Consider the following 15,632-nt stretch of genomic DNA (forward strand, 5'->3'; position numbering starts at 1 on the left):
GTGAAATTCAATTTAACGCGATTTTACCGATTTCACCTCGAAATTCCGGGATCCAACTGTTACCGGTATGTCTCGAATCGTGCGACCTAATCCCAACAATCCCAAATGGCGGCGTCTAATCCGGACTACCACTCACGTCTCGCCGACCTGAGACGGTATAACTTCTGAAATAGGGTTCGTACGCTACGACTACCACTCGCGTCGCCTCTTCGACAACCGCGTTAACAATCCCAAATCATTCTTTCATCTTCTCCTTATTCGATCTCGAAGATTATTAGCCCGCGAAACGAGACCTCTATATTTTCTCTTTCTCAATTCGAACAAGTAGCCGAAGATAAAAGAGTACACGTGTTCCTTGATCTTGCCCAGTATTCAAACAAGACTTTCATTAAAGTCTCCTTTCTTCCTTTGACCGAAGCCCTCTCCTTCCTTATATCTTTCGCTCTGATCGTCCATCATTCCGATCACTCTCCCGATGTTCCACGGATCGAACGGATCGCTCTTTATCAATCATTCCTAAAATCCTGGTTCCAAAATTTTATTAAACGATTTTATCCACGATTTTATCCTTTATGGAGGGGATTCCATTAGCGTATCCGTCCAATGGACACCGTTGTTCCCGAGGCAACGAAATACCGTTTCGAGCAAAAGGAACAAAAGGAACGGGTCGAGGGGAGATTACCTATATTCTTATCACGATTCCTCCCTCCTTCCTCGTGTCGTTTAAGGCGAGAAGGAAAGGAGAGGGGGAGCGCGGAGATAAAGAGAGGCAGGGCGGCCTTTGTCGAAGATCGACGGAACGGGGCCTTATTGAATTTACACCGGCTGCTATATACGCCGGAGATGTGCGACAAAAGATCTGGTATTTCGAATCGTACAAAGGGGCGTTACTTTCTTCTCGCCCCGGATGGAAACGCCGGATAATTAAGTCCGAGTTGTGGATGCGTGCATTTCTCGAAAAGCAAACACGCCGCGTTACAACTCGCCACCTATTACAACCATCCCGCGATCCAACGAATCGTCCATTACTCGCCTCCGTTGTACGATGTTTGTTTGCCGAGCCACGTCTCTCCAAATATTCGCTGTATCTCCGAATTGGATTCGATTAACTTCTTCGACTTCGAACGAGACGAGTTGTTTCGCGAGCTCCTTCGCTCCACGTGTTCGAATTAGAAACGCGAGTCGTAACTATATATATATATATATATAGTTTTTATTTCAAGTTCTGAGAAAAATAATAGTCGATAAATTTGTTACGCTCGTCCTCGTACGAAAGAAAAATAGGCGCGTGTCGCGATGTGTGTGCAATTAGTAGCGTCTCTTTTGTGCTTTTTTTATTTTTCCTTTAAATTACGCGTACACCTTACGTAACAGAAAATGAAGTAAGGAAAGAAACGGGATAAAAACGATGTACTGTAAATTGGAAACGTTCGTAATTGGATAACGCAAATAATCAAGATGTTATTTTTATACGCGATACAGATACTTCACAAGCAAGCGAGTTTACATTCTAAAAAATTTTTAGAAAAATTTCAGTTTCAAATTTCAAAGTAGTGCAATTTATTGTTCGCCTATAAATTCTCCGTTCACGGTTCATACCTTCATAAACGTTTGGAAAGGGCGACGACAATTTCCCCCCGTTCCAATTTTCAATTAGCGTAATTTGTCAACCCCAAAGGTGATTACGCTAATTTCGGTCAACGCTATACAAACGTTTAACTTACTCGTCCCAGGAGCCACGGCGAATAGTTGTTCCCTCTTTCGCAATTGTGTCACGTCCTCCTGCTATCCCCAAATACAATATCGACGATGACCATTCAAATGACCACCAACCCCTTTCGCATCTCCTCATACTTTTCCATTTTCCTTTCTATCTCTCTCCGATCAATTGCTCTTCGATCAAATCGATATTCAACGGAGAAAGAAGCGAATGGACGCGCGTTATTTTCCACCGCTATTCGGACCTTCGATAAAACGAGGAGGGAGGGGGAAATGGATCGCGACTGAGTCATCCTTCTCGCCTCGAAATTGATGACATCACGATTCCAAGTTGTTTGGTCGCGCCACGTGTATCGGCGGGATAGTTTTTCCGTTTAGAAGAGAATTTCCCCTTCCTAAACGACAAACGTTTACGATTCCGTGAGTCGACTCGCCGTATCTCTCTCTCTTTCTCTCTCTCTCTCGTTCGCCTCGAATCGAGGTATTCCTCGCGAAAGAAGTTAAAAGTTGCAAAAGTGGGTTTGGCATCACGCCATGCCGCGTCATCGCTAGTATCGTTGGAGTTTACCGGCTATCGCTACAGGTAAAACGTCCACCTGATTCGAAAACGTTTTCAATTATCGATTCGGTTTAGAAGCGAGCGTTTCATTCAGTGTTACACAGTGGCTCGAGATAGGTGGAAGACGAAGTGTTGGAACGGGTCGATTCTCGGTTTAATGAGATTTGACGGTATTTCTATATCTTTTTTTTATCTTTCTCCCATCTTTGAAGATCGTCAGAGGGAAATGTAAAAAAGATACGATAGGTCGTAATACGGAAGCGCATTGTGATGGCAGTAAATATGAAAAGTTGATAAAGTGATAAAAAAATGACCCGGTTTCAGTTCGAACGAGGGGAACAAGTTGTTGAGATTTTCACCGAGTTGCGTCGTTGCATTATTTCCCATCTGTTCCCATCTCTACACCGCAACGATTTTTACGTGACGCAGGGATCGAGAAAATATTATTGGTTCAGCCCATTTTTCAAACGTTACGGTGGAGAGGTTTGTTTTAACACGTGGAAACAATTTTCTCGGATTAATCGCGAATTATGTTACACATTGTGTATCATTGAACACGATACTGTCCAAACATTCGTGCTTTGGTCTCAAACAAATCGTGTTATGGGATCGGCAAGGTCTCGAGTCGGTATTGAGAATTTCAATGGAAAACAGGATCGTTATATTTTTATTAGAACGTATATTAGAAGCTCTCCAACTCTCTCGCCTCGATGTTTGTTGTTCCTTCGAAGAGTTATGGCTATTAAAATTATCAAATGTTTGTACACACGAGAGTACGCCCAATTATCGCGCAATTTTAGCGTCCCACTCGCTCGTTTCCCCTCCTTTCCCTCACTTTTTCTACCCACTTAGTTAGTTATCGCGCAAATCGAATCAATCGAATCTTTCATAAACCAAGTGTCGAGCATGTTTCGCTATTGAAATTTCTGTATTCGTAAAGTTTCTGGAGATGGTGCGAGCCTTCGATTCGAAACTTCCAATTTCCATATCGCGATATTTTCTCGAATATTCGCCGTTTATCCGTTCGAAGCTTAAACCTTAATCCTTCTTCAATCCTGTTCTATTCTAAGTCGATGCATAACGATAAATTTCCTGACCATTTTACACGCGGCTGAGTGGCAGACAACCAGGTGAAGAGTGATTGCCGCTGCTTTTTTCGCACTCTTGTTTCACACTCTTATTTCAGATACGCGCGGAGTAAGATGTGTACGAAAAATGTCGGATTTGAATTTGAGATATGGCTGGAGGGAATATTTCACGTGCAACCCCCGACCATTTTTACGTGACGTGTATAACGGATCGTGCATCCCTTTATTATTTCGCATCGGATGGAATTTATTTCGAAGATATATACGTATAGTTTCTCTTTTTTTTTTTTTCAGTTCGATAACTGTTCGAAATTGTGGAAAAATTGGATACAGAAGAATGTACGAAATTTTCGTGTAGAAAAAGAGACAAGGAATAGAAGGATTACAAATTTTCAAATCTTTATAAATAGATAGAATCCATTTCGTTAGAAGAATATAAAATTCAAAGTTGCATCCTTCCATCGAATCTTACTCGAATATTTCTTTAAAGATATAGACCTACTTGTTGACGAATTGCAAATTCTTCTGGCGAACTCGATAACTATATACATACAACGTGATATAAATAGACATGCAATTTATAGCAACGATGCCCGGTTGAAATTCAAGTGTGCGAGTAGGGATGGGCGAAGAGTCGTAAATAACCTTGTCATCGCATATTCCGTGCAACAATGCTATCGGCATCTTTTCAATAACGTATCTGTGACATTTGTGAAAAAATTGTGTTCTCTGTTCACAGGAAGTGCTGCACACGATCAGCGCGCCCAGCGGCCAAGTACAACGCATCGTTATTTTCAAGAAGAACGGCGTTCAAGCGATGGTGGAATATCCTTTTGCAATACGCGTCCTTGGTCCAATCCGATGAATCATTGCGCGTTTCGTCGTCAAGCTTGGCGAAGCGCGATAAAACGGGTTTAAAGCTCGAGAGGATCTCCGCTTTCGTGGCACACTTTCTTTCTTTCTTTCTTTCCTTTTTTTTTTAATCTAGAAAGGATCGTAGAGCGAAGTTTGTCGGTCACGTGCCAGCATTACAATACGATGAAGATTTATTGTAAGGAGAACTCGAGGGTTGGAACACGAGAACTCTTCCGGTAGTCGTGTCACTCGCTCTAATCCTTTGATACCTCGAGTCGAACCGAATTCGAGCAGCATATCGAATCTCGTTAAAGATTATCCTTGTTTTGGAAATCGATCTCAAGCGATATTAATATGGATCGAAAATTATATTTATATCGAATAATTATCATTCTCCGAAGATCTTTCGAATCATCATCCTTCGAAGATAACAATTTAAAATCGAAATTAAGAAATTGAGATTCGCGTTTGAAAGGTTGGAGATCCTCTTCCATAGATAGATGGAACATTTTCTCACGAAAATGTTTCGTTTTAGTGTCTGAACAAATATTTTTTCTTAACCGAATTGTTCGATGATCACGTTTGACTCGGTGGAATCGGCGACGAGAGCGAAGGAGACGCTTCACGGAGCGGACATATACTCCGGTTGCTGCACATTGAAGATCGATTTCGCCAAGGTGAGTGCCGTATAAAATCACCGTATAAAGAAAAATATTAATTCCCCGTCCCGTTTCTCGTGATATTCGCTCGCAGAAGCGGTTCTCCCTCGAAGATCAGGTTTATTAAGGGCACGTTGGACTATTTCACGGTGAAATGTAAATGAAAAGGGGCAAAAAAAAAGGAAGAAGAAGAAGAAGAAGAAAAAAAATAACCCTTTTCAGATTCACCGTTAATATTCATGAGAAAGAATCCGACTGAGAAATGCTTCCGCAAATAATGGAAACGTTCTAGATTCACGGTACCTTTACGTAACGGTGATAAAAGGGAGAGATACGGTGCACTTATGGTACCATAAAATTTCGAGGGAAATTTGCCGGTTTTTATTCATTTTAACGTGCTCGTTACATATTCCAATTATCCTCCGTACAACCTCCCCTCCCCCCCGCGTCGACGACATTCTTTTCAATATTTCATCCTAGTGTCTAATTAGCAAATCCGACAAATAGATCTCGAGAGCGTTATCATTCGCGTTTCTCGCCGCGGACGAGCTTAATGGAAACAGTATAACAGTATATCCGCATACTGTTATCCTTTCTTTATTATATCCATCTCTCGACCGACGAAGATATCGGGATCGAAACGGGATCCCGAGATAATTCATCGTGTAAAAATGTGAAAATGAAATGCTTTCCATCTCGTTAAATGCGCTTGAGAAAAAATTTATCATAAACGGGAAACACGTGTATAACAAATAATAAACGTAAATAACGTACATATTCGAATAATTTGTTGCACGAAAACAAAGATGATGTAACGAGACATCGAAACGTATTGACAGTCTACACCCACATTTTATATCAAATGCATATATCTATTTGTGAAAAGAGTCGCGTAATTCGTTTAAATAATAGTTCTAGACTTCTCTATTAAGTATACAGGAATATATATGTTAGTACACGATGAATCACTCCAATTTCATTACTCATTGTGCATATCTTTTTATACGATTCATTCAATTCAGTGAGAAAAATGATAGATTCGAGTTTATAGAGACGAAGAAAATAGCGAATTAAGAAATTATAATAGAGGGATAAATTATTTCCATTTAATCCTTGGCCCGTGCGTGTTGGCCGTAATTATTGCCGTAATTACAAATACCTCCCCTGTTGAAACAACGTTACGTCGCGCTTCCCTCTTACGGGTGTCCCTTCTATCGTGAAAAGGATCGCAGTGCAAACAGCGACTAGCTCTGCTCCGGAGAGAGTGAAAAGAAAATCACGCGCATTAACGTTAGGCCCGCGGCAATGAGGTCTTTCGTGTCGTTTGAAAGCAGGGGGTAAAAAGAGAGGGAGGGAGAAAAAAACGAAAGAAAGAAGGAAAGAAAGAAAGAGCGATTCCAGAGGAGACGAGATGCGAGCATGAAAGCCGCTCGCTCGCTCGCTCGCTCGCTCGCTCGTTCTCGCCTAACGAGTGATATTTTTTTTTTTTCTTCTTTGTTCGAATCGATCGAACACCCCTTTTCTCTCTATCGCATTCTTTCGACGTATCTCATTTATCATTCGTCACATCTTTTCTTTTTTAACTGGAGGGGAAATTAATAGTTGTTTTTCTAACGCGACGCGTTTAACGTTTCGAACAGCGTGTATTTTTCTATGCATTTTATTCGTTCGTTTCGTTCGCAATACGACACATGCTATATTGCCATATCCCTTTCGATTAACTTCCTTCGTCCAAACTTAGGAAAATACACGGCGTATTATTCTCTATATTTTCTAAGCAACGGGGTTTCGTTTCTGTACACAGTCCGTTATATCGATAATTATCGATAATTGCTCATTCCTCGCGTCGCTTTTTTAATAGTTAAATAGCAGGGTAATCTCTTCCGCTGTCCAAGAGAATGTACACAATGTACGCACGAGATTTCGCTCGCATGCCTTCGTGATTCACGAGGAATAACCTTTCGGCGTGCATTCTCGAATCGTGTTCGATGATTTCTCGCCATCCTGGCATCGAACCTCTCTCTCGTCTCTCTTCCAATATATCATCCTCGCACTGTCATATGATTCATCCGCGTTGCGCGTATTTCGCACTTACACAACGTCTCCTCGAGCACACGCGCATATTTGGCAGATCTTTCCATTGGCAATAGTTGCATAAAGGGGTGGGATCGGTGGGCCGCGCAAGCCCCGCCTCGAAATCCAATTTTGAACTTTGGGCCGTGGCTTCTAGGCTCTATTTTCATTATAGGCGAACCGCCGTTTTGGCAAATATCTTGCGTTGGCCAGAAAGGAACGTTCCCTTTTTAACGCTTAAGTGTCCCCGCAATCGGATTTCGTCGATCGGATACGATCGGATAAATCGCGCGGAACGCCGGTTTCGCATGCGTCGAGTTTAATAAAGGTCCGCGTAACGTTGAACGAGGGATTACGCGTCATACGCGGGATTAATTAATAAAGAGAAATTTCCTTTCGGGATCAGAACCGATCGATCGATCGAACGAACCCAGACACGCGAGATTTATATTTAATTCAATGCCTCGGTTAAATGGCAAAACGTATGAATGCATGTGTCGGAAACCGCGTATCCGTTACGGGATACTTAATCTGTTTCTCGATATATCGATATATCGCGATAAACTAGCGGTTTGCAGTTTGTTGCACGATTAAGTCTTGCCGAAAAATTCAACCAATTTTCACGATGACACTTAACCGTTTGAAAGAAAATATATTTAAGAAATTGTTATTTATTCGAGAATTTTTCTTCTTCTTCTTCTTCTTCTTCGAGAGAGAGAGAGAACGCGCGATATTTTATTTCAAACAATTTTCACGCGTTTCCTTGTTGTTCAATAAATATTTCCGAATGGATATCAGTGTAACTACTGTGTCATTTAATAAATTCGTCCTCTACAAGTTAAATTGTGAAATATCGCGAAAACTTTCGAACTGAAAAAAAAAAAAGAAAAAAAAAAAAAAATCCACAATTTTTCGAGCGAAACCCACGCGAGAGCGGAAAGAGGGATAGAAACATATCGGCCGATAAATTTTTCGAGGGCGAAAATTTAGTAAAAAAAAAAAAAAAAAAATCTATCGTTTTTTCGCTCGGATCTCGCAAATTCGGGTCCCTCCCCCTCGTAACGACGATCCTCTTTCGAACCGTCGATTATCGATAATGATACGCGATACGACGATGGATACAATCGTTTGCATTCGATAAATTTACACGCTCGCCTCCGCGAAGCTGAACGATAAGCGGACACGTAGCAACGCTTTGTCAATCTGTCACCGCTTCTTGCGATATTTTCCTCGAATGAAGTTGCTGCCCGCCCAACGATACACACACACATATGCGTATCACCTGCGTCGTTTCGATCGTATAAATACATCATTCTCTCTATTCCGTCTCTTTTCTGGTCTCGTCGACCAAGCTTTATATAAATTTTCGCTAAGAACGGCGGGAGAGAGAAAGGGGGGGGGGGGATTAAAAGGATGAAAAATCACCGCGATAACCAGCTCGATTACTTTGATAATCGGTACTCCTCGTGAAAAACGGGCGTGCAAAGTAGCCAATCTCCAAGTTTCTCGAAAGGCAATTACGGGAAATTTCATGCGAAACGAGCCACTCGATGGATCCGGGGAGAGGGAGGAGAATTCGTGGACGAGATTTTTTTTTCCCCCCCCTCCGTTGCTTGTTAGCTCGATCGAGGAGGGGGAAGGGCGAGGGGAGAGCTCGTCGTGTATCGAAACTTTATAACGAAACGCAATTGTTGGCGGCGGCCATTTTGCCGGATTAGGTTTAAGAGTAGGGAGAATTTGGTGGTAGTCGGAACAACTCGATTGGTGGATCGAGCACTCGATAAATAAAGGATTTGGACCGGGATCTCGAGTCGAATACAACTCCCATTCCCGTTCCCCGATTTATAGAGGCATAGAGTTGCTTTTGTTTCCGTATTTACGCTCGCGTTACTCGTTATATACAAACGTTATATTTTTATTCCGTAACTAAGGGAACGAATCCTCTCGATTGAAAGGTAGTACGAAATAACGAAATTTGTTTGTTCTTACCTGTTGTTCTGCCCTCGTGGGTTCGCCTCGTTTTATTCACCCCGAAAGGGGTTTACGCGAGTACACCCTTCTCTCCAACCAATCCAAGAGTCTTTCCAAGAGGAAGCGCGTTTCTGGACGCAGCTCTCTCCCATATCTATCGATTTCGCGTCGTCTATCGTCGTTTAACGTGTTAGTTGTGCAACCACGTTATTATAAACATTCGGTCCTCGCCGATAACCGAATCCCTCGCGTCGTTCTTCTCCATTTTGGCAGCCGCGTAGCCAATGATCGGGTTACCTCGGGTCCGGCCTAGCCTTCTCTAAAATTACACCTCACTTTGTACCCAATATTCGCATTAACCGAACGTTGACAATGAAAAACGATCTGGCAATTATTTCCTGCCCGTTTCCAACCGACGTTGCCTTCTCGTTGATCGTTTTATCGTTTTACCATTCCGACCACCCCTTCCTTTCGATCCTTATTGTTACCCGTAGAAAACACGAAAAACACTCTCTCTCTCTCTCTCTCTCTCTCTCTCTCTCTCTCTCTCTCTCTTGTGTCGTCCCGATACCGTCGCGCCGCTTGACGAGGGAAAATTAAGAGCGGCCGACCCGCTTGATTACCGGCTAATTAGAACGCGTTATCTGTGACGTTTTCGAAAACGGCGAGGAGGGGGCGAGTTCGCAGGCGAAAAAATTGTGAATATCAGGTGCGGGGCAACGTTTTGTTGGCCGATGGGCCGACCGTCGGCAGATTAAAAGGGACGCAAAGTAAACAGGAAATTAGTTTGGCATTCGACCGTGTATTCGATGTGTGTTTCGTTAGTCCGCTACCCCTTTTCTCTTTACCCTTTTTTTTTTTTTTTTTACACTTTTTTGCCTTGTTACTGTAACGTTACAGTGGATGCGCGCAAACATCGTAGTAAATTAGTGTTTCGAGTGTTGTATCATTGTTGGAGAAATTTATTAATGATCGATGGATTTTTTTTTCGTGCGAATCGAAATCTGTTATCACTTTGACACGTGATAATTAAGGAATTGAGGATCGGTAAATTGTTTTCAATCACTTGGAAAAAAAAAAGAAAAAGGAAGAGCACAAGCTTGATTATTTCGGCATGCAAACAACCGTCTCGTTATCGTATGGATCGTTCGATCGAGCCCGCCATCTCGTTCGATTAAACGAACGAAACAACGCTTGGCGATGATGGTAATTGCGTGAAACGAACGACTATCAAGATCGTTGGTCGCGCGCTAAATTGGATTAAGGCGTGTGAATCATAGTCGATCGGGATCTAATAAACACGATCGAAATGTTCCACGAATACGAAGTTACGATTTTTTTCTTCTCTCTCTCTCTCTCTCTCTCTCTCTCTCTCTCTCTCTCTCTCTCCACGTTTCGAGCTAATTGAACTCGTTTATTTCGCGGATATGGGACGCGTTTCACAATAATTCGCTCTAGTTTTGGAAATTTATACGCGAATCTTTTGAACAATTAATCAAGAGAAAAAAGATCGATCCGGAAACAATCTTGAACACGTGCGAAAATTATTCTCATTCGTTCATTGTTACGTTAAAATTCGATCGAATTTATGGGATCGATAAACGTATTCCGAAGTTTATCCCGTTTTCGATTTTATCCTTTCGCGAGATCACTATCTTTCTCTCTCTCTTCCTCTCAATTCTCTTTATAGAAAAGTTTTATTATTCAAGGTGATTATCTCCCAGAAGAGCCGCGAGCGAGTCGATTATCATCCCACTGATAGAAATCGGTACACGGCCCACCAGAGGATCGTGCAGCCATTTTCTAAGGGGTTCGTTATTTATCAACCAGTGGAACACCAGTGGCTAAGATTTACAGACGGATACCCCCTATATTCCATGATACATGATAGAATTTTCGTAACAAGTTTCAGTATCAAGCTGGTGTACCATTAACCTTTTCGTAGAAACTTGTTCGAATTCGAATGAATTTTTCCACAATGTTCCGCGTTCCAAGCGGATATTATATACTCACGGTATACACACACATACACACACACGCGTACACAGATCGCGTTTGAATTACAATCCAAGGTTTTACGTCGTGTCACGAGTCATCGTGGTTGAGCTTGTGAAATTTCTGGCATCTGCCAGTTACAGAGAAAGGAGAGACGGAGATAGAGAGGAGTGAAAGACAGAGGGAGAGGGTGGCTGGTGTTGGCGCGCGCGGGAAATCCTCCGGCTACTCATTTGAATTGCAAATGGCCGGAACGATTCTCTGTGCCCCCGTCCGACCGGATGAAGCTTTTCCGCGAAACGCCGCTGGAACTTGGCAGTTCTTCCCTCCGTGCGCGTGCTGTGTCTGTGTGTGTGTATGCGTGCGTGCGTCTCTACTCTCCGCTCCTCCCTCCTGCCTTGTAATTAGACGTTCGCCCAGGAAGCGTTCGAGCTACCTACGAAAAGTTTTCTTAACCGGCCGTTCGTTCTCGTTCCGGGATTTTAAGGAAACGTGGCCGCTTGTTGCCCGGCCCCTCGCGGGATATAATTTTCCCGGCAATTATATCGCGTAATTGTTCAATTACTCGAAGGGAAGCCGGGCGGATACAGTGCTCGGGTGCAAATTCGCCGAGCGAATCTCTTAGTTTTCGGAATAACTCATTATCGCGGAGGAGGGAGGAGGAGGGTCGTTATGACGGTCAAATGAATTTCCGCCTCGTGGATTACTCTTCCGCGTAGGAGGATTGCTTGTAGGGGATATTTTATTATGTGTTTTGTTCAATATTGTATAATATGGAAAGATGAGGACGAGAAACAACTTTTCCTTATGCCGCTGTCTCTTTCCACGACAGTGTTCAATTTGCTTTTTCCATTGTAGTTGTCCGTGAGAGCAACGAGAAAGAGAGAGAGAGAGAGAGTTGAAGTTGTAAGAGGCTGAAATAGAAGTAACGAGAAAGAGGTTTGAGATTTTTATTGAGGATTTACTTGAAATTAATTAAAAAACATTGCCGAATAATTTTTCTTTTCATCTTACACAACTTTTATGGAATTTCCGTAATAAATAGGGGTGATAAAACGAAGGAAGATTATGTGAGAGAAATGAGTTCGCCGATACGGAGGTATTAATAGAAGGTTTGGATTAAAGTGTGAAGTAATATCGATAGGAATGGTCTTCGATCTATTTTTGCGGGTCTATTAGTGTCGCTTCGAATTGCATCTGTTTTCAAACCGTTTTAGAGGGGTGTAGCATAGCAAAACCTGGATAATGCAGGTGATTCATTAACATTAGTAGAAAGGATTATTGCGTTGAAAGCATTGTAATTGAACGCGCCACAATTCAGAAAACATGATATATGCGTATGAAGTTCTATGTTTACCGTTAATCGTGAGAGTGTGCGTCGATTGTGCCATTTAATGAACGAGAATTATCTGGAAATCGGATAAAAAAAACATGATATTACGTTATCGTGATATCAGCATCATTTATTACTACGTTTAATTTTTTCTTCATTCTGTCTTATTCTCACGATGAACGAAACAAACGTGACATATTTTTTTTCTATTTTAAATCTCAAAATGGGGGGAAGGAAGAAAAAGAAATAACGTTGAATTTTTCATTTGGAAAACAAATTAAACGAATAAAAAAAAAAATATTATTACACGGTTAATTATTGATAAAATTTATATATTTCTTGAGGCCATCAATCATAAAATTCCAATTATATTACTGTTATTTATATTTCCGTTTATTATCCTCCAGCATCTCGATTATATCGTTCCATTATATTGCCTTGTAGACATATTAATATTTGATTAATGCGTATTTAACGATACTCAACATTTTCCACGTTATTTCCGATTTGGGAATATAATTCGACGGCAAGCCGAACGACGAAGATGGATCGAGCCGGATTTGGAAACGTTTTATTCCATATAAAACAACGAAATCCCTTGTTTTCCTCTCGATCAATCGATCACACCTTAAACCACATCGCGTTCCACATTAAATTCTAATTTTAACTTGTACAACAATGGTAAAAACTTGCTCTTTAATTTAAACCGCATATAAAATCGGCAAGATTTTACGACACCCGATATTCGAGTAAACACGCGAGTGAGAGAGAGAGAGAGAGGGAGAGAGAGAGAGAGAGAGAGAGAGAGAGAAAAGAGGCCCTCTGCGTGTTTATACTCGGGTCTAGGCCGCGGTTTCGGGATCACGCGGACTTGGAAATAATGTCGCGCGATCCACGGGCAGGAAATTAACACGCGTTTCTATCTATAGGCGGCACTCGGTCGACCGTGTCGAACACGCTTGTGTATAATAAAAGTGAACGGTCAATTCCAACTCTCTCGTGGTCGCGGTACTTTAGCCATGAACGACGGCGACGACCACGACGACGAAACGCGCGGAGAGGTTTCGTTTAAACGCGTGCGCGGATTACGTAAGTCGTTCGCATTTCCCCGCCCTCTCTTTTTTGCGAAACTTGCATCAGGAATACGAAACGATCGCTTCTCTTCTTCTATGAGTCGCTTGTCTAGGTGTTCTCGTTGTTTTTCTTTAATCGTGGCGAGAAATCGATCGAGAGTTCGAGACTCTCGTTCCTCGTTTGAAATTTCGGCAGAGTTCATTGGAATTTGTTGTTTGAAAATTTGTAATGAAAAAGAGGAGACTATTTTGCGCGAAAAAAGGGGGAGATTCTAATATCGGATAAAAGATAAAATTTTACACGAAGAGAATCGATTATCTCGATATAATATTCTTTATATTTTTTTGATATATTGTTGGTGAATAACAATTTTGCGTGAGAAAGGTTTATGATCAATTTGTTTATTTTTTTTATTCAATAGAACGATCCTCGTTGATCTTTGTTCTCTCCGTAAAGAAACGGAGGAATATTTTGAAAGTCTTTAATTTTTCAAATTTGAATATTTATCGTACGAATGGGATAATTGGAAAAAATATATTTAACCATAAGTCGTGAATTTATGGAATTGAAATAAAAATCCTTTAATTTTTGAAACGAATTTAAAAATAATTTCTATTTTATTTTTTCTATCAAAAGCATTTGATCGATTGTGAGAAATGTGAAATGTAGAAACAATCGGAAATCAAATTTCATTATAAATTCTGATGCGTAGTATTCGAGGAAAAAATATTAATATTGCATCAATAGTTATTCATCGCGAAATTAAAAAAGAAAAATGTAGACATAATAGACATGATAATTATCATTTTCGAAAAAATTATAAATGTAAAACTTTACTCTATTGTTCTAAGAAAGAACAAAAGGAAATAGAATTTCCATTTAACAATTCCAGTATATTTATATCGCTTCATTGAGATCAAAGCTAAGTGTAACTAAAACGGTTAAATTGTCCTCGACAACGTGGCCCGGTGTTGTGTAATAATTTACAGCCACTATGCAAGCGTTTTACGAGCTCATTCTCCTCAAGCTTTCTCACACATCCCAATTTTACCGTGGGTAGGCCTTTTTATCGTCCAAAAAGTTCCATTTCAATTTCTCACCTTTCCGTAAAGAAAAAAACATTGATTTACAACCAGCGAATCAATTAGATTAGAATTCCAGATTAGATTCTAAAATAAAAATCGAAATCGATCGATTTCTATTTTTCTATTAAAACACGTTGAAAACGAATTAATTTACTTTCATAAATTCGATCGAATGTATCAAGCGGCATCGTACATATTTCAGATATTTGCAATTTCTATTTCCACACTACACGCTATAATTTATTAAAAATTGACGATAGATTTTTCAACAAATTCCTCATTCCTGCTATTATACGATTCCTGCTATTATACGATTCCTGCTATTATACGCCTTTCTACTCGCGCTCTCGCCCGTTTCGATTCGCGAGGGATAGAAACGTTCGGCCAGAAACGCTCGGCAAAACGAATTGGCGACTCGGTTCGAAGGCGCAAAATGGCATTCGGTTCGCGGAACAAAGGCCAAGCCCAGGAAGCGCACCGACAACGAACTCGATCGAGAACAAACCGTGAAGAGGGAGTAGTAGTTACGTCTTTGAAGACGCGTTCTCGATTCGCTTTGCTCGATCCTCTTCGAGTCGATTTCACTCGGCCAAATATTGTTTGGGTAATAATCCCGTAAACGGTGTTTCGATCACGTTGAATCAGGGGGAGGGGACAATGAGCCAATCGATAAGAAGATGATTCGAAATCCGAGCGATTCGAGAGAGATTGTTGGTCGCTTGTCATCGGTTAGTCGAACGATTCCACGGCGAGGATTTGTTTAGTGGGCCGGTTACTTTCGACCGATTTACTTTTTCCGCTCAAAGTATCCGCTCGCGTCGGGGATCAAGAACGATCTATCAGACATCCGCTCGAACGCCGCCGTTTTCTTTGCGAGGATGTTCCTCGCCTTTTTTCTATTTTTATTTTTGTGTATTCCCGCGTATCGCGTTTTTTTTTTTTTTTTTTTCTAAGCAACGTCGCGAGGAGGAGGTCGTTTAGAAAACCGTGGCTTTTTATAGTAGGTATCCTTCGTGCTCCGTTTATTTCTATTCATTGTTCGCTTTTTTTCTTTTTTTACGAGCTTGCGCTGCCCCACTGTACACCGCCGGTTAACGCAGCGGCCTGGGGAATATCGGAAGTCGCTTCCTGCTTCTTTCTTTCGCGGTAGAATTATAAATATAACGATTCTTTTTCTATTTCTACGCGGTAACGAATTTTCTACAAATATACGCTTTAAAT

At 41.3% G+C, this 15,632-nt stretch overlaps 1 protein-coding gene across 1 annotated transcript in view; it reads left to right on the forward strand.

Annotated features, from left to right (window-relative positions):
- The window catches only part of LOC122715937 (heterogeneous nuclear ribonucleoprotein L-like), a gene marked incomplete at its 3' end in the record, with an annotated part of 81,370 nt that overhangs the window by 39,885 nt on the left and 25,853 nt on the right, over nucleotides 1-15,632 (forward strand). The window contains exons 4-5 of the mRNA XM_043938534.1: nucleotides 4,106-4,191; nucleotides 4,802-4,898. Coding sequence (XP_043794469.1) covers nucleotides 4,106-4,191; nucleotides 4,802-4,898 — 183 coding nt within the window. The remainder of the gene's footprint in view (nucleotides 1-4,105; nucleotides 4,192-4,801; nucleotides 4,899-15,632) is intronic.

This window comes from Apis laboriosa, unplaced genomic scaffold (genome assembly GCF_014066325.1).
Source record: "Apis laboriosa isolate Shangri-la unplaced genomic scaffold, ASM1406632v1 scaffold40_cov151, whole genome shotgun sequence".
Lineage (NCBI taxonomy): Eukaryota > Metazoa > Arthropoda > Insecta > Hymenoptera > Apidae > Apis > Apis laboriosa.